The following is a 19,044-nucleotide window of genomic DNA, read 5'->3' on the forward strand; positions in this document are numbered from 1 at the left end:
AGGTTGTCGGCCGGGGGTCAGAGCTGGATTCCGCTGCGGGCTCATGTGAGTTCGGCCTTACTGCTTATGCCCATCACTGGCGGAGGATGCCCACCACCCATCATTAGCATGCAGTGCTCGCTGCCACTTACCTCTGGGGGGGCACTTACCTTACTTGTCTCACCTGCTCCTGTGTGCTGCTGCAGACCATGCTCTAGCATCTGCGACCCCCACTTGTTCCCTCCACCCGGTCACTTGTCTTCTGTGCTGCGGGGGGCGCTGCTCTGGCCACTATCAGGCGATTACCTCCCATTTGCCACCATTCCTCTTTGTATGCAGCCAGGACAACATTTGCATGGGGTTTGCATAGGTCTGGTCCAGGAGCCCGGAACAAGCAGGACTGCAGTGTGAGGCCTCATGTCCACGGGCGGCTCTTCTCCCTCCTGTCACCAAGTGTGCCGCAGATATGATGGCTTCCGCTGACTTCAATGGAGGCCGTCAGTGCGGGGTCCGCACAGTTATGGAGCGTGCTGCGGTTTGTTTTCTGGACCAGAAGGTCCGCAAATCACATCTGCATGCTATAATTAATTTGCGGACCCCCGTGTATCCCTATGGGCGGCATGACTGGCGGATCTCCCGTGTGGATTCCCCAAATCAATTCCGCCCGTGGACATGAGGCCTAAAGCTTGGGGGGCGGCCAATGCAGCTGAGGGGAAGTCACTAATCATAACTCCGAAACACAGACTGGAGAACCCCCAACGCATCATAAAAGATGGGGATCCCTCTATGTATCACCCCCATGGCGGAGAAAAAGGCAGAGTGCCTGTATCATACCTGAAGCCCTCCTTATATAGTACCTGTATCATACCTGAAGCCCTCCTTATATAGTACCTGTACCATACCTGCAGCCCTCCTTATATAGTACCTGTGCCATACCTGCACCCCTCCTTATATAGTACCTGTACCATACCTGCACCCTCCTTATATAGTACCTGTACCATACCTGCACCCTCCTTATATAGTACCTGTACCATACCTGCACCCTCCTTATATAGTACCTGTACCATACCTGCAGCCCTCCTTATATAGTACCTGTACCATACCTGCAGCCCTCCTTATATAGTACCTGTACCATACCTGCACCCTCCTTATATAGTACCTGTACCATACCTGCACCCTCCTTATATAGTACCTGTACCATACCTGCAGCCCTCCTTATATAGTACCTGTACCATACCTGCAGCCCTCCTTATATAGTACCTGTACCATACCTGCAGCCCTCCTTATATAGTACCTGTACCATACCTGCACCCTCCTTATATAGTACCCGTACCATATCTGCACGCCTCCTTATATAGTACCTGTACCATATCTGCACGCCTCCATATATAGTACCTGTACCATACCTGCAGCCCTGCTTATATAGTACCTCTATCATACCTGCACGCCTCCTTATATAGTACCTGTACCATACCTGAAGCCCTTTTTATACAGTACCTGTACCATATCTGCAGCCCTGCTTATATAGTACCTCTATCATACCTGCACGCCTCCTTATATAGTACCTGTACCATACCTGCACCCTCCCTTATATAGTACCTGTGCCATACCTGCAGCCCTCCTTATATAGTACCTGTGCCATACCTGCAGCCCTCCTTATATAGTACCTGTGCCATACCTGCAGCCCTCCTTATATAGTACCTGTACCATATCTGCACGCCTCCATATATAGTACCTGTACCATACCTGCAGCCCTGCTTATATAGTACCTCTATCATACCTGCACGCCTCCTTATATAGTACCTGTACCATACCTGAAGCCCTTTTTATACAGTACCTGTACCATATCTGCAGCCCTGCTTATATAGTACCTCTATCATACCTGCACGCCTCCTTATATAGTACCTGTACCATACCTGCACCCTCCCTTATATAGTACCTGTGCCATACCTGCAGCCCTCCTTATATAGTACCTGTGCCATACCTGCAGCCCTCCTTATATAGTACCTGTGCCATACCTGCAGCCCTCCTTATATAGTACCTGTACCATACCTGCACACCTCCATATATAGTACCTGTACCATACCTGCAGCCCTCCTTATATAGTACCTGTACCATACCTGCAGCCCTCCTTATATAGTACCTGTACCATACCTGCAGCCCTCCTTATATAGTACCTGTACCATACTTGCAGCCCTCCTTATATAGTACCTGTACCATACCTGCAGCCCTCCTTATATAGTACCTGTACCATACCTGCAGCCCTCCTTATATAGTACCTGTGCCATACCTGCAGCCCTCCTTATATAGTACCTGTACCATACCTGCAGCCCTCCTTATATAGTACCTGTGCCATACCTGCAGCCCTCCTTATATAGTACCTGTACCATACCTGCACCCTCCCTTATATAGTACCTATGCCATACCTGCAGCCCTCCTTATATAGTACCTGTACCATACCTGCAGCCCTCCTTATATAGTACCTGTACCATATCTGCACGCCTCCTTATATAGTACCTGTACCATACCTGTATGAATCCTTATATAGTACCTGTACCATACCTGCAGACCTCCTTATATAGTACCTGTACCATACCTGCACCCTCCCTTATATAGTACCTGTACCATACCTGCACACCTCCTTATGTAGTACCTGTACCATACCTGCACGCCTCCTTATATAGTACCCGTACCATACCTGCAGCCCTCCTTATATAGTACCCGTACCATACCTGCAGCCCTCCTTATGTAGTACCTGTACCATACCTGCACGCCTCCTTATATAGTACCCGTACCATACCTGCACGCCTCCTTATATAGTACCTGTACAATATCTGCACCCCTCCTTATACAGTACCTGTACCATACCTGCATCTCTTCTTATATAGTACCTGTGCCATACCTGCAACCTTCTTTATACAGTACCTGCGCCATACCTGCACGCCTCCATATATAGTACCTGTGCCATACCTGCACGCCTCCTTATGTAGTACCTGTATCATAACTGCACATCTCCTTATATAGTACCTGTGCCATACCTGCAGCCCTCCTTATATAGTACCTGTGCCATACCTGCAGCCCTCCTTATATAGTACCTGTACCATACCTGCATCCCTCCTTATATAGTACCTGTACCATACCTGCACGCCTCCTTATGTAGTACCTGTATCATAACTGCACATCTCCTTATATAGAACCTGTGGCATACCTGCAGACCTCCTTATATAGTACCTGTACCATACCTGCAGCCCTCCTTATATAGTACCTGTGCCATACCTGCAGACCTCCTTATATAGTACCTGTGCCATACCTGCAGCCCTCCTTATATAGTACCTGTACCATACCTCCTGCACCCCTCCTTGCACAGTAAGGCCCCCCTGCACACAAGACGCAGTCCTATGTACACAGTCTTGATTTATTCACGTGAAAACACGCACGGAAAACAAAACGCGGCATGTTCTATTTCTGCGCGGGTCTTGCACAGAAATGCCACTACCGACACGCCGGCTCCGCTCTGCGCATGCGCCAGCCAGCACATCACAGAACAGAGGAGACGCCGGGAGTGGGTGAGCCGCACTGGTCACTGCAGGGGCACGGGACGGATCCTCCCCGGCCGTCTGCAGGCGGCTTTAGGCTGGAGTTTGCGCTGTATATTTCCGCAGTGGGTGCTGCGTATTTGAATGCGCATGAGCATGCTGTACTGTGCTTGTTGCATGTGCAGAAAACCCATGGAGCCAGACTCCCAGTCGCTGACACGGGCAATTAAGGTAATTAGTTCAGTATGCCCTGTTTTTGTGCGCAGGACCGCAGACAATACTGCATATTTTTTGCGCAAGCAGTATGCTTCGGTCAGCGAACGTATCGTAATGAATGGGTTGATTCAGTGAGATTGGCGCGCCGATACACAATGACCGGGAGCCGCTGACGTCCGTGGGTCCGCTCATATGAGCTTGTGATGCGCTCACGCATCTGTTGTGTAAACATGCGCCTCACACTGTATTTTCCTGCGGGGATTGGACCGGTTCGCTGCCCTCTTCAGTGATTGGCAGCGTGGGTGCGGGGTCTGTTGCAGGTGAAAATGTGCATGGATTGTGCATGCAAAAAGTACAGTGAAACATGCGCCTGCAAATATGCCACGCCCATTGCGCAAATACGCGTGTGAATGCGCCTAGGCCCGTGTGACAGCGGCCTCAGCCTGCGCTCGCTCACAGCTGCAGCTGGACTGCAGGATTGGGTGTCAGGGATTTGTGTTATGTACTAAACACAAAGGGTCATTTATAGGACAGACGGATGGCGGCGGCGCAGCAAGGAGGGGACACCGGGGGCCGCTCCTGCAGCACAGTACCTGTCTGTATCTAATCCTGTGGGTGCTCAGCAGACAGTATCACACATGAAAGGATTAGATACAGCAGAGAGTATCTAACAGGAGAGGATTAGATACACGGCTCAGCAGACAGTATCATAAAATAGGATTAGATACACGGCTCAGCAGACAGTATCATAAAATAGGATTAGATACACAGCTCAGCAGACAGTATCACACATGAAAGGATTAGATACAGCAGAGAGTATCTACCAGGAGAGGATTAGATACACAGCTCAGCAGACAGTATCACACAGGATAGGATTAGATACACGGCTCAGCAGACAGTATCACACAGGATAGGATTAGATACACGGATCAGCAGGCAGTATCACACAGGATAGGATTAGATACACGGATCAGCAGACAGTATCACACAGGAGAGGATTAGATACAACAGCTCAGCAGACAGTATCACACAGGATAGGATTAGATACACGGATCAGCAGACAGTATCACACAGGAGAGGATTAGATACACGGCTCAGCAGACAGTATCACACAGGATAGGATTAGATACACGGCTCAGCAGACAGTATCACACAGGAGAGGATTAGATACACGGCTCAGCAGACAGTATCACACAGGAGAGGATTAGATACACGGATCAGCAGACAGTATCACACAGGAGAGGATTAGATACACAGCTCAGCAGGCAGTATCACACAGGATAGGATTAGATACACGGCTCAGCAGACAGTATCACACAGGACAGGATTAGATACACGGCTCAGCAGGCAGTATCACACAGGATAGGATTAGATACACGGCTCAGCAGACAGTATCACACACGATAGGATTAGATACACGGCTCAGCAGACAGTATCACACACGATAGGATTAGATACACGGCTCAGCAGACAGTATCACACAGGAGAGGATTAGATACACGGCTCAGCAGACAGTATCACACAGGATAGGATTAGATACACAGCTCAGCAGACAGTATCACACAGGAGAGGATTAGATACACGGATCAGCAGACAGTATCACACAGGAGAGGATTAGATACAACAGCTCAGCAGACAGTATCACACAGGATAGGATTAGATACACGGATCAGCAGACAGTATCACACAGGAGAGGATTAGATACACGGCTCAGCAGACAGTATCACACAGGATAGGATTAGATACACGGCTCAGCAGACAGTATCACACAGGAGAGGATTAGATACACGGCTCAGCAGACAGTATCACACAGGAGAGGATTAGATACACGGATCAGCAGACAGTATCACACAGGAGAGGATTAGATACACAGCTCAGCAGGCAGTATCACACAGGATAGGATTAGATACACGGCTCAGCAGACAGTATCACACAGGACAGGATTAGATACACGGCTCAGCAGGCAGTATCACACAGGATAGGATTAGATACACGGCTCAGCAGACAGTATCACACACGATAGGATTAGATACACGGCTCAGCAGACAGTATCACACACGATAGGATTAGATACACGGCTCAGCAGACAGTATCACACAGGAGAGGATTAGATACACGGCTCAGCAGACAGTATCACACAGGATAGGATTAGATACACAGCTCAGCAGACAGTATCACACAGGAGAGGATTAGATACACGGATCAGCAGACAGTATCACACAGGAGAGGATTAGATACACGGCTCAGCAGACAGTATCACACAGGATAGGATTAGATACACGGCTCAGCAGGCAGTATCACACAGGATAGCATTAGATACACCATGTAGCAGCAGTTCATTGACATTACATGATGGCACTTGTAGTGCTGCCCCTTTAAGGGTGGGCGGGGCCTGGTCAGCCTGGCAGAGGACGTAACTCAATGCAGTAAGAGGAGGAGGCAGCGGAGAGGAAAACACAGCTGAGAGCGGAGCGCAGCGCCAGCAGTCCGTGTGCCGCCTGTGGGTGCCCACCTGGGGGGCGCTCTCCTCCCACCAGCCAGTGCTGCCGCCGTGTGATGGGTGGGCACCCTGTGGGTGAGCCCGCGCTGTGAGCCATGGGGTTCCTGCACCAGCTGCACCTCCTGCTCTGGAAGAACGTCTCCCTGAAGCGGAGGAGCCCGGTAAGTGGGGGTCACCGGCGGGGCCTACCGGGATCACATGTCCCCGCGGCTGCCAGGAGGATGGAGCCGTCACCCCCGATGCCAAGTCTCTTATTACCTGCACTCTGCCCATCTCTGCCGACCCTTGCCCGCGCTCCATCTTTTGCCCCAGCTCCTTCTCTTGCTCTTATCTCCTGCCCTGCCCCCCATCCCTTGCCCTCTCCTGTCCTGCCCCCATCCCTTGCCCCAGCTCCTTCTCTTGCTCCATCTCCTGCCCTGCCCTCCATCTCTCGCCCTTTCCTGCCCTGCCCCCATCCCTTGCCCTCTCCTGCCCCGCACTCCATGCCTTGCCCTCTCTCGCCCCACGCTCCTTCCCTTGCCCTCTCCTGCCCCGCCCCCCATCCCTTGCCCTCTCTTGCCCCATGCCCCTTCTCTTGCTCCATCTCCTGCCCTCTCCTGCCCCGCACTCCATCTCTTGCTCTCTCCTACCCTGCCCCCCATCCCTTGCCCTCTCTTGCCCCACGCTCCTTCTCTTGCTCCATCTCCTGCCCTCCATCCCTTGCCCTCTCCTGCCCCACGCTCCTTCTCTTGCCCTCTCCTGCCCTGCCCCCCATCCGTTGCCCTCTCTTGCCCCACTCTCCATCTCTTGCCCCATCCCTTGCCCTCTCCTGCCCCACGCTCCTTCTCTTGCCCTCTCCTGCCCTGCCCCCCATTCCTTACCCTCTCTTGCCCCACGCTCCATCTCTTGCTCCATCTCCTGCCCTGCCCTCCATCCCTTGCCCTCTCCTGCACCGCACGCCATGTCTTGCCCTCTCTTGCCCCGCGCGCCCTCTCTTGCCCCGCGCGCCGTCTCTTGCCCTCTCCTGCCCTGCCCTCCATCCCTTGCCCTCTCCTGCACCGCACGCCGTCTCTTGCCCTCTCCTGCCCTGCCCCTATCCCTTGCCCTCTCTTGCCCCACGCTCCCTCTCCTGCCCTGCCCCCCATCCCTTGCCCTCTCCTGCATCGCACTCCATCTCTTGCCCTGCCCCCATTCCTTGCCTCCCCCCGCCCTGCCCCCCATTCCTTGCCTTCTTTTGCCCCACGCTCCTTCTCTTGCTCCATCTCCTGCCCTCTATCCCTTGCATTCTCCTGCCCTGCACTCCATCTCCTGCCCTGCCCCCCATCCCTTGCCCCCTCCTGCCCCGCACGCCATGTCTTGCCGTCTCTTGCCCCCACACGCTGTCTCTTGTCCCGCGCTCGCCGTCCCTTGCCCTCTCTTGCCCCGCGCTCCATCTCTTGCTCCATCTCCTGCCCTGCCCCCATCTCTTGCCCTCTCTAGTCCCGCGCGCCATCTCTTGCCCTCTCTAGTCCCGCGCGCCATCTCTTGCCCTCTCTAGTCCCGCGCGCCATCTCTTGCCCTCTCTAGCCCCGCGCTCTGTGCGCCATATTTTGCCCTCTCTAGCCCCAAGCTCTGCGCGCAACCTCTTGCCCTCCCTAGCCCGACGCTCAGTCTCTTGCCCTCCCTAGCCCCGAACTCTTCACGCCACTTTTTGCCCTCCCTAGCCCCGTATGCCACCTCTTGCTGTGCGTGCCATCTTTTGCTTTCCCTAGCCCTGTGCGCCATCCCTGCCCTGCCCCGCCACCTCTTGCCCTCCCCAGCTCTACGCTCCCTCCCTAGCCCTACTCTCCATCTCTTGCCCTGCCTCCTATCTTTCACCTTCTCTAGCAGTGCCCTGCATCTCTAACTCCACCTCTTGCCCTCGCCAGGCCAGTGCTCCACCTCTTGCCCTCGCCAGGCCAGTGCTCCACCTCTTGCCCACGCCAGGCCAGTGCTCCACCTCTTGCCCACGCCAGGCCAGTGCTCCACCTCTTGCCCACGCCAGGCCAGTGCTCCACCTCTTGCCCACGCCAGGCCAGTGCTCCACCTCTTGCCCTCGCCAGGCCAGTGCTCCACCTCTTGCCCTCGCCAGGCCAGTGCTCCACCTCTTGCCCTCGCCAGGCCAGTGCTCCACCTCTTGCCCTCGCCAGGCCAGTGCTCCACCTCTTGCCCTCGCCAGGCCAGTGCTTCACCTCTTGCCCTCGCCAGGCCAGTGCTTCACCTCTTGCCCTCGCCAGGCCAGTGCTTCACCTCTTGCCCTCGCCAGGCCAGTGCTCCACCTCTTGCCCTCGCCAGGCCAGTGCTCCACCTCTTGCCCTCGCCAGGCCAGTGCTCCACCTCTTGCCCTCGCCAGGCCAGTGCTCCACCTCTTGCCCTCCCCAGCCCCACTAGCATCGCGCTTCACTTTTTGCCCTCCCTGATAACTTTTTGCCACCTCTTGCCCTCCCCGGCCCCGCGCGCCACCTCTTGCCCTCCCTAATAACTTTTTGCCCTCCCCGGCCTCACTCACCATCCGAGGGCAAGGTGTGGCGGGGATGGCAAAAGGTGGCAGGGAAGGCCGGTGAGGGTAAGAGATGGAGTGTGGGGCCGGGGAGGGCAAGAGGTGGCGCGCACAGCGAGAGATAAAGAGGGGCGCCAAGGGATGGAGCGCGTGGCTTGGGATGGCAGGAGATGGAGCGCAATTAAAATCGCATACGCCCGTGTGAGTGAGCCCTGATTCTACCACTTTTCGACTTTTTACTCCGCCTCCTACCTGCAGTCCCTGCGGTCTTTCTTTTTACTCAGTCACCTTCCTTGCTGTAATCCCTGCGGTCTCTTTCTCTCTACTCACAGTCTACCTGCAGTCTCTTTTTTTTCCTGCAGTCCCTGCGCTCTTTCTCTTTACTTACATTTTCCCTGCTGTAGTCCCTGCGGTCTCGTTCTCTTCCCGCACTCCCTGCGGTCTCGTTCTCTTCCCGCACTGCCTGCGGTCTCTTCCTCTTCCCGCACTGCCTGCGGTCTCTTCCTCTTCCCGCACTGCCTGCGGTCTCTTCCTCTTCCCGCACTCCCTGCGGTCTCGTTCTCTTCCCCGCACTCCCTGCGGTCTCGTTCTCTTCCCCGCACTCCCTGCGGTCTCGTTCTCTTCCCCGCACTCCCTGCGGTCTCGTTCTCTTCCCCGCACTCCCTGCGGTCTCGTTCTCTTCCCCGCACTCCCTGCGGTCTCGTTCTCTTCCCCGCACTCCCTGCGGTCTCGTTCTCTTCCCCGCACTCCCTGCGGTCTCGTTCTCTTCCCCGCACTCCCTGCGGTCTCGTTCTCTTCCCCGCACTCCCTGCGGTCTCGTTCGCTTCCCCGCACTCCCTGCGGTCTCGTTCGCTTCCCCGCACTCCCTGCGGTCTCGTTCGCTTCCCGCACTCCCTGCGGTCTCGTTCGCTTCCCGCACTCCCTGCGGTCTCGTTCGCTTCCCGCACTCCCTGCGGTCTCGTTCGCTTCCCCGCACTCCCTGCGGTCTCGTTCTCTTTCCCGCACTCCCTGCGGTCTCGTTCTCTTCCCGCACTCCCTGCGGTCTCGTTCTCTCCCCGCACTCCCTGCGGTCTCGTTCTCTCCCTGCGGTCTCGTTTTCTCCCCGCACTTCCAGCGGTCTCGTTCTCTTCCCGCATTCCCTGCGGTCTCGTTCTCTCCCCGCACTCCCTGTGGTCTCGTTCTCTCCCCGCACTCCCTGCGGTCTCGTTCTCTTCCCGCACCCCCTGCGGTCTCGTTCTCTTCCCGCACCCCCTGTGGTCTCGTTCTCTCCCCGCACTCCCTGTGGTCTCGTTCTCTCCCCGCACTCCCTGCGGTCTCGTTCTCTCCCTGCGGTCTCGTTCTCTCCCCGCACTCCCTGCGGTCTCGTTCTCTTCCCGCACTCCCTGCGGTCTCGTTCTCTCCCCGCACTCCCTGCGGTCTCGTTCTCTCCCTGCGGTCTCGTTCTCTCCCCGCACTCCCTGCGGTCTCGTTCTCTCCCCGCACTCCCTGCGGTCTCGTTCTCTTCCCGCACTCCCTGCGGTCTCGTTCTCTTCCCGCACTCCCTGCGGTCTCGTTCTCTCCCCGCACTCCCTGCGGTCTCGTTCTCTCCCTGCGGTCTCGTTTTCTCCCCGCACTTCCAGCGGTCTCGTTCTCTTCCCGCACTCCCTGCGGTCTCGTTCTCTTCCCGCACTCCCTGCGGTCTCGTTCTCTTCCCGCACTCCCTGCGGTCTCGTTCTCTTCCCGCACTCCCTGCGGTCTCGTTCTCTCCCCGCACTCCCTGCGGTCTCGTTCTCTCCCTGCGGTCTCGTTCTCTTCCCGCACCCCCTGCGGTCTCGTTCTCTTCCCGCACCCCCTGCGGTCTCGTTCTCTTCCCGCACCCCCTGCGGTCTCGTTCTCTTCCCGCACCCCCTGCGGTCTCGTTCTCTTCCCGCACCCCCTGCGGTCTCGTTCTCTCCCCGCACCCCCTGCGGTCTCGTTCTCTCCCCGCACCCCCTGCGGTCTCGTTCTCTCCCCGCACTCCCTGTGGTCTCGTTCTCTCCCCGCACTCCCTGCGGTCTCGTTCTCTCCCTGCGGTCTCGTTCTCTCCCCGCACTCCCTGCGGTCTCGTTCTCTCCCCGCACTCCCTGCGGTCTCGTTCTCTCCCTGCGGTCTCGTTCTCTCCCCGCACTCCCTGCGGTCTCGTTCTCTCCCCGCACTCCCTGCGGTCTCGTTCTCTCCCTGCGGTCTCGTTCTCTCCCCGCACTCCCTGCGGTCTCGTTCTCTTCCCGCACTCACTGCGGTCTCGTTCTCTTCCCGCACTCACTGCGGTCTCGTTCTCTTCCCGCACTGCCTGCGGTCTCGTTCTCTTCCCGCACTGCCTGCGGTCTCGTTCTCTTCCCGCACTGCCTGCGGTCTCTTTCTCTTCCCGCACTCCCTGCGGTCTCTTTCTCTTCCCGCACTCCCTGCGGTCTCGTTCTCTTCCCGCACTCCCTGCGGTCTCGTTCTCTTCCCGCACTCCCTGCGGTCTCGTTCTCTTCCCGCACTCCCTGCGGTCTCGTTCTCTTCCCGCACTCCCTGCGGTCTCGTTCTCTTCCCGCACTCCCTGCGGTCTCGTTCTCTTCCCGCACTCCCTGCGGTCTCGTTCTCTTCCCGCACTCCCTGCGGTCTCGTTCTCTTCCCGCACTGCCTGCGGTCTCTTTCTCTTCCCGCACTGCCTGCGGTCTCGTTCTCTTCCCGCACTGCCTGCGGTCTCGTTCTCTTCCCGCACTGCCTGCGGTCTCGTTCTCTTCCCGCACTGCCTGCGGTCTCGTTCTCTTCCCGCACTGCCTGCGGTCTCGTTCTTACCTGTACTTCTTCCTGATTCTTCTCTGTTCTCAGTTTCTTAGCTGCATGTCCGCTGTCTCTCTATCCACATAGGATCATGTATTTAGAGTGCAAGCTCCGGAGGCCAATACTCCATCCTCATACACCATACTGTCCCTGTCACCCCTGGCCCATCCTTTGCGTTACCCAGTGGCCATCTTGCCTTCCCCACTACCTGTTTGGGTGCTCTGAGACCACCTGCGGCCCCCCATCATCACTCACCCACCTGCGGCCCCCCATCATCACTGACCCCACCGTCTTTGGCTGTGATGGATACATATTGATGAATTAGGGGCTTTGTAGTTCTGCAGACCACCCGTCCGGCGTCTAGTTCTGCAGACCACCCGTCCGGCGTCTAGTTCTGCACTTGACTAGTAGTTGTTAAACCTCTACCGTTCTTGGGGGGATCTCTGCGTCGGCTGCAGCGCCTAATAATCCGTCCTGCTGGAGGGGGCGGCCGCCGGTCTATTCTCCCTGTAATAAGGCCACCTGGTGCTTTATACATTGCAGAGGCCAAGGCCCGCTGCTGCATGGGAAGACCCCCTCCGGCCGGGATCGATGGCTGTCTCTGGCTGCGGGAGGGTAGATGTGACGGCTATGGATGACACCCGGGCCCTTCTACCCCCTTCTGCTGTGATGAGACTGAATGAGCTTCTCGGCTCCATATTTCACATTCCGCCTCCTACGAGACAGGATGCATCTCTAAACCCAATAACACCGTGAGTCAGTGCGTGTAATGGGCACATATGAGGCTCTAACTGGGTCACTGCAGACCTACAGCTACCATATGTGTGCATGCAAATCCCTGCACTGCCAACCTGCTATACCCCCAGATTTAAAGGGCAACTCCATCATATGAAGAGCAGCGGCAGTGATGCGGCCATCGTTCAGGAGTGTAATCTCATTATTGCTATTCTGAATGTGCCTCATCGCATTGTGACGGAGGACGGAACACAGATTTTATATTCTCTTTATGCCTGGAGCAGCTCATTGTTGCCCCCTACTGAGAATGTATAAACTGCCATGAGGAGTGGGCAAAGGGGCAACTAATCTGAACCTATTTCTCCTCTATTTTCAATAATATACTATATCAAATATAAAGGTACATCCGCACACAGCAGAATATGGAAGTGGCAAAGTGGATGAGGTTTTCACAAAACAAGCTCTATGCTGCAGGAAGTACCAGCACACCGTGACAACTTCTGCTGCGGATGTTCACTACACAGTCTGCCCTTTTTAATGTAGATGGGGGGGAAATTCTGTAGCAAAGTCTACTTGTTATGTACCTACTATAATAATGTACAAGAATATAACTACTATAATACTGCCCCCTATATACAAGAATATAACTACTATAATACTGCCCCCTATGTACAAGAATATAACTACTATAATACTGCCCCCTATGTACAAGAATATAACTACTATAATACTGCCCCCTATGTACAAGAATATAACTACAATAATACTGCCTCCTATGTACAAGAATATAACTACTATAATACAGCCCCCTATGTACAAGAATATAACTACTATAATACTGCTCCCTATGTACAAGAATATAACTACTATAATACTGCCACCTATGTACAAGAATATAACTACTATAATACTGCCTCCTATGTGCAAGAATATAACTACTATAATACTGCCCCCTATGTACAAGAATATAACTACTATAATACTGCCCCCTATGTACAGGAATATAACTACTGTAATACTGCCCCCTATGTACAAGAATATAACTACTATAATACTACCCCCTATGTACAAGAATATAACTACTATAATACTGCCCCCTATGTACAAGAATATAACTACTATAATACTGCCCCCTATGTACAAGAATATAACTACTATAATACTTCCCCCTATGTACAAGAATATAACTACTATAATACTGCCCCCTACGTACAAGAATATAACTACTATAATACTGCCTCCCATCTACAAGAATTTAACTACTATAATACTGCCCCTATGTACAAGAATATAACTACTATAATACTGCCCCCTATGTACAAGAATATAACTACTATAATACTGCCCCCTATGTACAAGAATATAACTACTATAATACTGCTCCCTATGTACAAGAATATAACTACTATAATACTACCCCCTATGTACAAGAATATAACTACTATAATACTGCCTCCTATGTACAAGAATATAACTACTATAATACTACCCCCTATGTACAAGAATATAACTACTATAATACTGCCCCCTATCTACAAGGATATAACTACTATAATACTATCCCCCTTGTACAAGAATATAACTACTATAATACTGCTCCCTATGTACAAGAATATAACTACTATAATACTGCCCCCTATGTACAAGAATATAACTACTATAATACTGCCCCTATGTACAAGAATATAACTACTAGAATACTGCCCCCTATGTACAAGAATATAACTACTATAATACTGTCCCCTATGTACAAGAATATAACTACTATAATACTGCCTCCTATGTACAAGAATATAACTGCTATGATACTGCTCCTATGTACAAGAATATAACTACTATAATACTGCTCCTATGTACAAGAATATATCTACTATAATACTGCTCCCCTATGTACAAGAATATAAGTACTATAATACCGCTCCCTACGTACAAGAATATAACTACTATAATACTGCTCCCTATGTACAAGAATATAACTACTATAATACTGCTCCTATATACAAGAATATAACTACTATAATACTGCCCCCTATGTACAAGAATATAACTACTATAATACTGCCCCTATGTACAAGAATAGAACTACTATAATACTGCTCCCTATGTACAAGAATATAACTACTATAATACTGCTCCCTATGTACAAGAATATAACTACTATAATACTGCCCCCCTATGTACAAGAATATAACTACTATAATACTGCCTCCTATGTACAAGAATATAACTACTATAATACTGCCCCTATGTACAAGAATAGAACTACTATAATACTGCTCCTATGTACAAGAATACAGCTACTATAATACTGCCTCCTATGTACAAGAATATAAGTACTATAATACTGCTCCTATATACAAGAATATAACTACTATAATACTGCCCCTATGTACAAGAATATAACTACTATAATACTGCCCCCTATGTACAAGAATATAACTACAATAATACTGCCTCCTATGTACAAGAATATAACTAATATAATACTACCCCATATTACATGAATATAACTATTATAATACTGCCCCCTATGTACAAGAATATAACTACTATAATACTGCCCCCTATGTACAAGAATATAACTACTATAATACTACCCCCTATGTACAAGAATATAACTACTATAATACTGCCCCCTATGTACAAGAATATAACTACTATAATACTGCCCCCTATGTACAAGAATATAACTACTATAATACTTCCCCCTATGTACAAGAATATAACTACTATAATACTGCCCCCTACGTACAAGAATATAACTACTATAATACTGCCTCCCATCTACAAGAATTTAACTACTATAATACTGCCCCATATGTACAAGAATATAACTACTATAATACTGCCCCCTATGTACAAGAATATAACTACTATAATACTGCTCCCTATGTACAAGAATATAACTACTATAATACTACCCCCTATGTACAAGAATATAACTACTATAATACTGCCTCCTATGTACAAGAATATAACTACTATAATACTACCCCCTATGTACAAGAATATAACTACTATAATACTGCCCCCTATCTACAAGGATATAACTACTATAATACTATCCCCCTTGTACAAGAATATAACTACTATAATACTGCTCCCTATGTACAAGAATATAACTACTATAATACTGCCCCCTATGTACAAGAATATAACTACTATAATACTGCCCCTATGTACAAGAATATAACTACTAGAATACTGCCCCCTATGTACAAGAATATAACTACTATAATACTGTCCCCTATGTACAAGAATATAACTACTATAATACTGCCTCCTATGTACAAGAATATAACTGCTATGATACTGCTCCTATGTACAAGAATATAACTACTATAATACTGCTCCTATGTACAAGAATATAACTACTATAATACTGCTCTCCTATGTACAAGAATATAACTACTATAATACTGCCCCCCTATGTACAAGAATATAACTACTATAATACTGCCCCCCTATGTACAAGAATATAACTACTATAATACTGCCCCCTATGTACAAGAATATAACTACTATAATACTGCCCCCTATGTACAGGAATATAACTACTATAATACTGCCCCCTATGTACAAGAATATAACTACTATAATACTGCCCCCTATGTACAAGAATATAACTACTATAATACTGCCCATGTACAAGAATATAACTACTATAATACTGCCCCCTATGTACAAGAATATAACTACTATAATACTGCCCCCTATGTTCAAGAATATAACTACTATAATACTGCCCCCTATGTTCAAGAATATAACTACTATAATACTGCCCCCTATGTACAAGAATATAACTACTATAATACTGCCCCCTATGTACAGGAATATAACTACTATAATACTGCCCCCTATGTACAAGAATATAACTACTATAATACTGCCCCCTATGTACAAGAATATAACTACTATAATACTGCCCATGTACAAGAATATAACTACTATAATACTGCCCCCTATGTACAAGAATATAACTACTATAATATACTGCCTCCTATGTACAAGAATATAACTACTATAATACTGCCCCCTATGTACAAGAATATAACTACTATAATACTGCCCCTATGTACAAGAATATAACTACTATAATACTGCCTCCTATGTACAAGAATATAACTACTATAATACTGCCCCCTATGTTCAAGAATATAACTACTATAATACTGCCCCCTATGTACAAGAATATAACTACTATAATACTGCCCCCTATGTACAGGAATATAACTACTATAATACTGCCCCCTATGTACAAGAATATAACTACTATAATACTGCCCCCTATGTACAAGAATATAACTACTATAATACTGCCCATGTACAAGAATATAACTACTATAATACTGCCCCCTATGTACAAGAATATAACTACTATAATATACTGCCTCCTATGTACAAGAATATAACTACTATAATACTGCCCCCTATGTACAAGAATATAACTACTATAATACTGCCCCTATGTACAAGAATATAACTACTATAATACTGCCCCCTATGTACAAGAATATACCTACTATAATACTGCCTCCTATGTACAAGAATATAACTACTATAATACTGCGCCTATGTACAAGAATATAACTACTATAATACTGCCCCCTATGTACAAGAATATAACTACTATAATACTGCCCCCTATGTACAAGAATATAACTACTATAATATACTGCCTCCTATGTACAAGAATATAACTACTATAATACTGCCCCCTATGTACAAGAATATAACTACTATAATACTGCCCCTATGTACAAGAATATAACTACTATAATACTGTCCCCTACGTACAGGAATATAACTACTATAATACTGCCCCCTATGTACAAGAATATAACTCCTATAATACTGCCCACTATGTACAAGAATATAACTACTATAATACTGCCCCCTATGTACAAGAATATAACTACTATAATACTGCCCCCTATGTACAAGAATATAATTACTATAATACTGCCCCTATGAGGTTCACCTGTGTAGCACTATAATACTCTGCAGGGCTGTGTACAGTGTGTATTTGCTTGTATGCATCCGTTTTGCATGTGGTTTTGTATATCTTTGTAGATCTCTTTTATTACCGGCTCTCTCCGGATTTGGCAGGTTGTTTGTGGGAAATACTCGCTTACTGGATATTCGCGGTGATATCTTACATCTGTGTTTGCATAGCTGGCACCTGGGTGAACCGCTCAACGGTATGTTATGAGGTTAGTCTCATACACCTGCATTGTTTTATGTAGGGCGTTGCTCGTTGTAATGGAGGTAATGTTATCAGTGCTGGTAACCCTGTACAGAAGGTGTGACGCTACTGGCGCACTTTGATATAGGCGTCTATTTCGAGGACCGCTCCGTCTATGTTCCTAAGATAGCCAGAGTCCTAGATCTAATGGAGCTGAGTAAAACGATGTGTCTGTCAAGTCTGTATGAATTATCGTTCACAAGTTATTGAATGTCAAAGATCATTATTTAGTGCTGGGGGCACTATTGCATTGGAGCTTATGGTATAACTCTGCCAACGTCTGTGGTCAAAAGTGGTACTGCAAGTATCAAAAGAAGAGCTGTGATACATAAAGCAGACTTGGGCCTGGAGTATGTAGCAGGTACTGATGTCGGGTATGAAATATTCATGCTCTACTCGCTGTTTTCTTAAGAGGCCTCCTGAGACGTGGCGCTTGTGTTTATAGCATTTGCCAACTCCCCCGCTCCCCCAGGATGTCTCCCCGAGGGATGGGACCTATAATAAGCGAATGCCTCCAGTCTATAGGGCGGCGCCTGTCGTTTCATAGGAAGGTAGCTGGGGGGCTATAGAAAGCAGAAGAGCCGCACTTAAGGTGGCTTTACACGAGCGTCAGCGCAATGGCGCACACTAAAAGTGCGTGCTCAAAATGTACGTATGTGAACGAACCCATTGAAAAGAATGGGTTCTATTCATTGCATATTGGGTGCGCAAATGCGTCTTCCTGAATCCGACCTTAGTTATATCTGTTCCTAAGAAAGCTGTGTGGCGTTATATGGCGATACTATGTGTGCGTTATGCAGCAGTGTCATGTAGGATAACATACAGCCATGTTATCCTGACACTAGATAGTTGTATTATATGGGGGGGGGGCACATTTTGTGGGCTGTTTGACAGTATTACTTTGGGGCTGAATAGTAGTATTATGTTGGTTGCAAATGGCAGTACTATTTTGGCATTATACGGCAGTATTACCATGGCACTATATGGCGGCATTATGTGAGCTGTATATGGCAATAATTTCTTGACATTATATAGGCAGTATATTGAGTATTGTCGTGGCACTATATGGCTGTATTGCATAGTCTGTATATTGCAGTGTTTTCTCGGCACTATGTGGCGGTGTTACGTGGGCTGCCTATGGCAGTATAATCTTGGCATTATCTAGCTGCCATGTGTGGGTTGGCTCAGCTTTGCTTGTTCGCCCCATTTTCTGTAAACCGTTCTTGTATATGTCGGTATTTTCCTCAGATGCTTCGTGACGCCGCTGATCGGAGACCTGAGCGTTCTTTGCGGACCCCATTGATTAAACGTCAGTTGTAGTGCGGAGACTGATGAGCGTGTAGGGGGCGCTGCAGACGCGTAAACCCTCTTTATTTATTGGCTGCCTCATTGAACTCCCAGCAGTGGGCGTACGAGGGGATGCGTAATATAGCTCAGCCGCTATATACACGCTCCTTCCATTAGACCGTAAGCTCCCTGTCCTGCAATTAACAGCCTCATTATAAAGACTATGGAACGTGACTAATTGTGTTATATACATAGTAGAGGA

The 19,044-nt window shown here is 49.5% G+C and overlaps 1 protein-coding gene across 2 annotated transcripts in view; it reads left to right on the forward strand.

The window, feature by feature from the left end:
• Window positions 1-6,185: 6,185 nt before the first annotated feature.
• ABCA2 (ATP binding cassette subfamily A member 2) overlaps window positions 6,186-19,044 on the forward strand; it is a 93,092-nt gene continuing 80,233 nt past the window's right edge. For both annotated transcript variants that reach the window (XM_066580134.1, XM_066580135.1), the window contains exon 1: window positions 6,186-6,392. In XM_066580134.1, the coding sequence (XP_066436231.1) occupies window positions 6,327-6,392 (66 nt within the window). In that variant the 5' untranslated portion in view covers window positions 6,186-6,326. The remainder of the gene's footprint in view (window positions 6,393-19,044) is intronic.

This window comes from Eleutherodactylus coqui, chromosome 10 (assembly GCF_035609145.1).
Source record: "Eleutherodactylus coqui strain aEleCoq1 chromosome 10, aEleCoq1.hap1, whole genome shotgun sequence".
NCBI classification, from domain to species: Eukaryota; Metazoa; Chordata; class Amphibia; order Anura; family Eleutherodactylidae; genus Eleutherodactylus; species Eleutherodactylus coqui.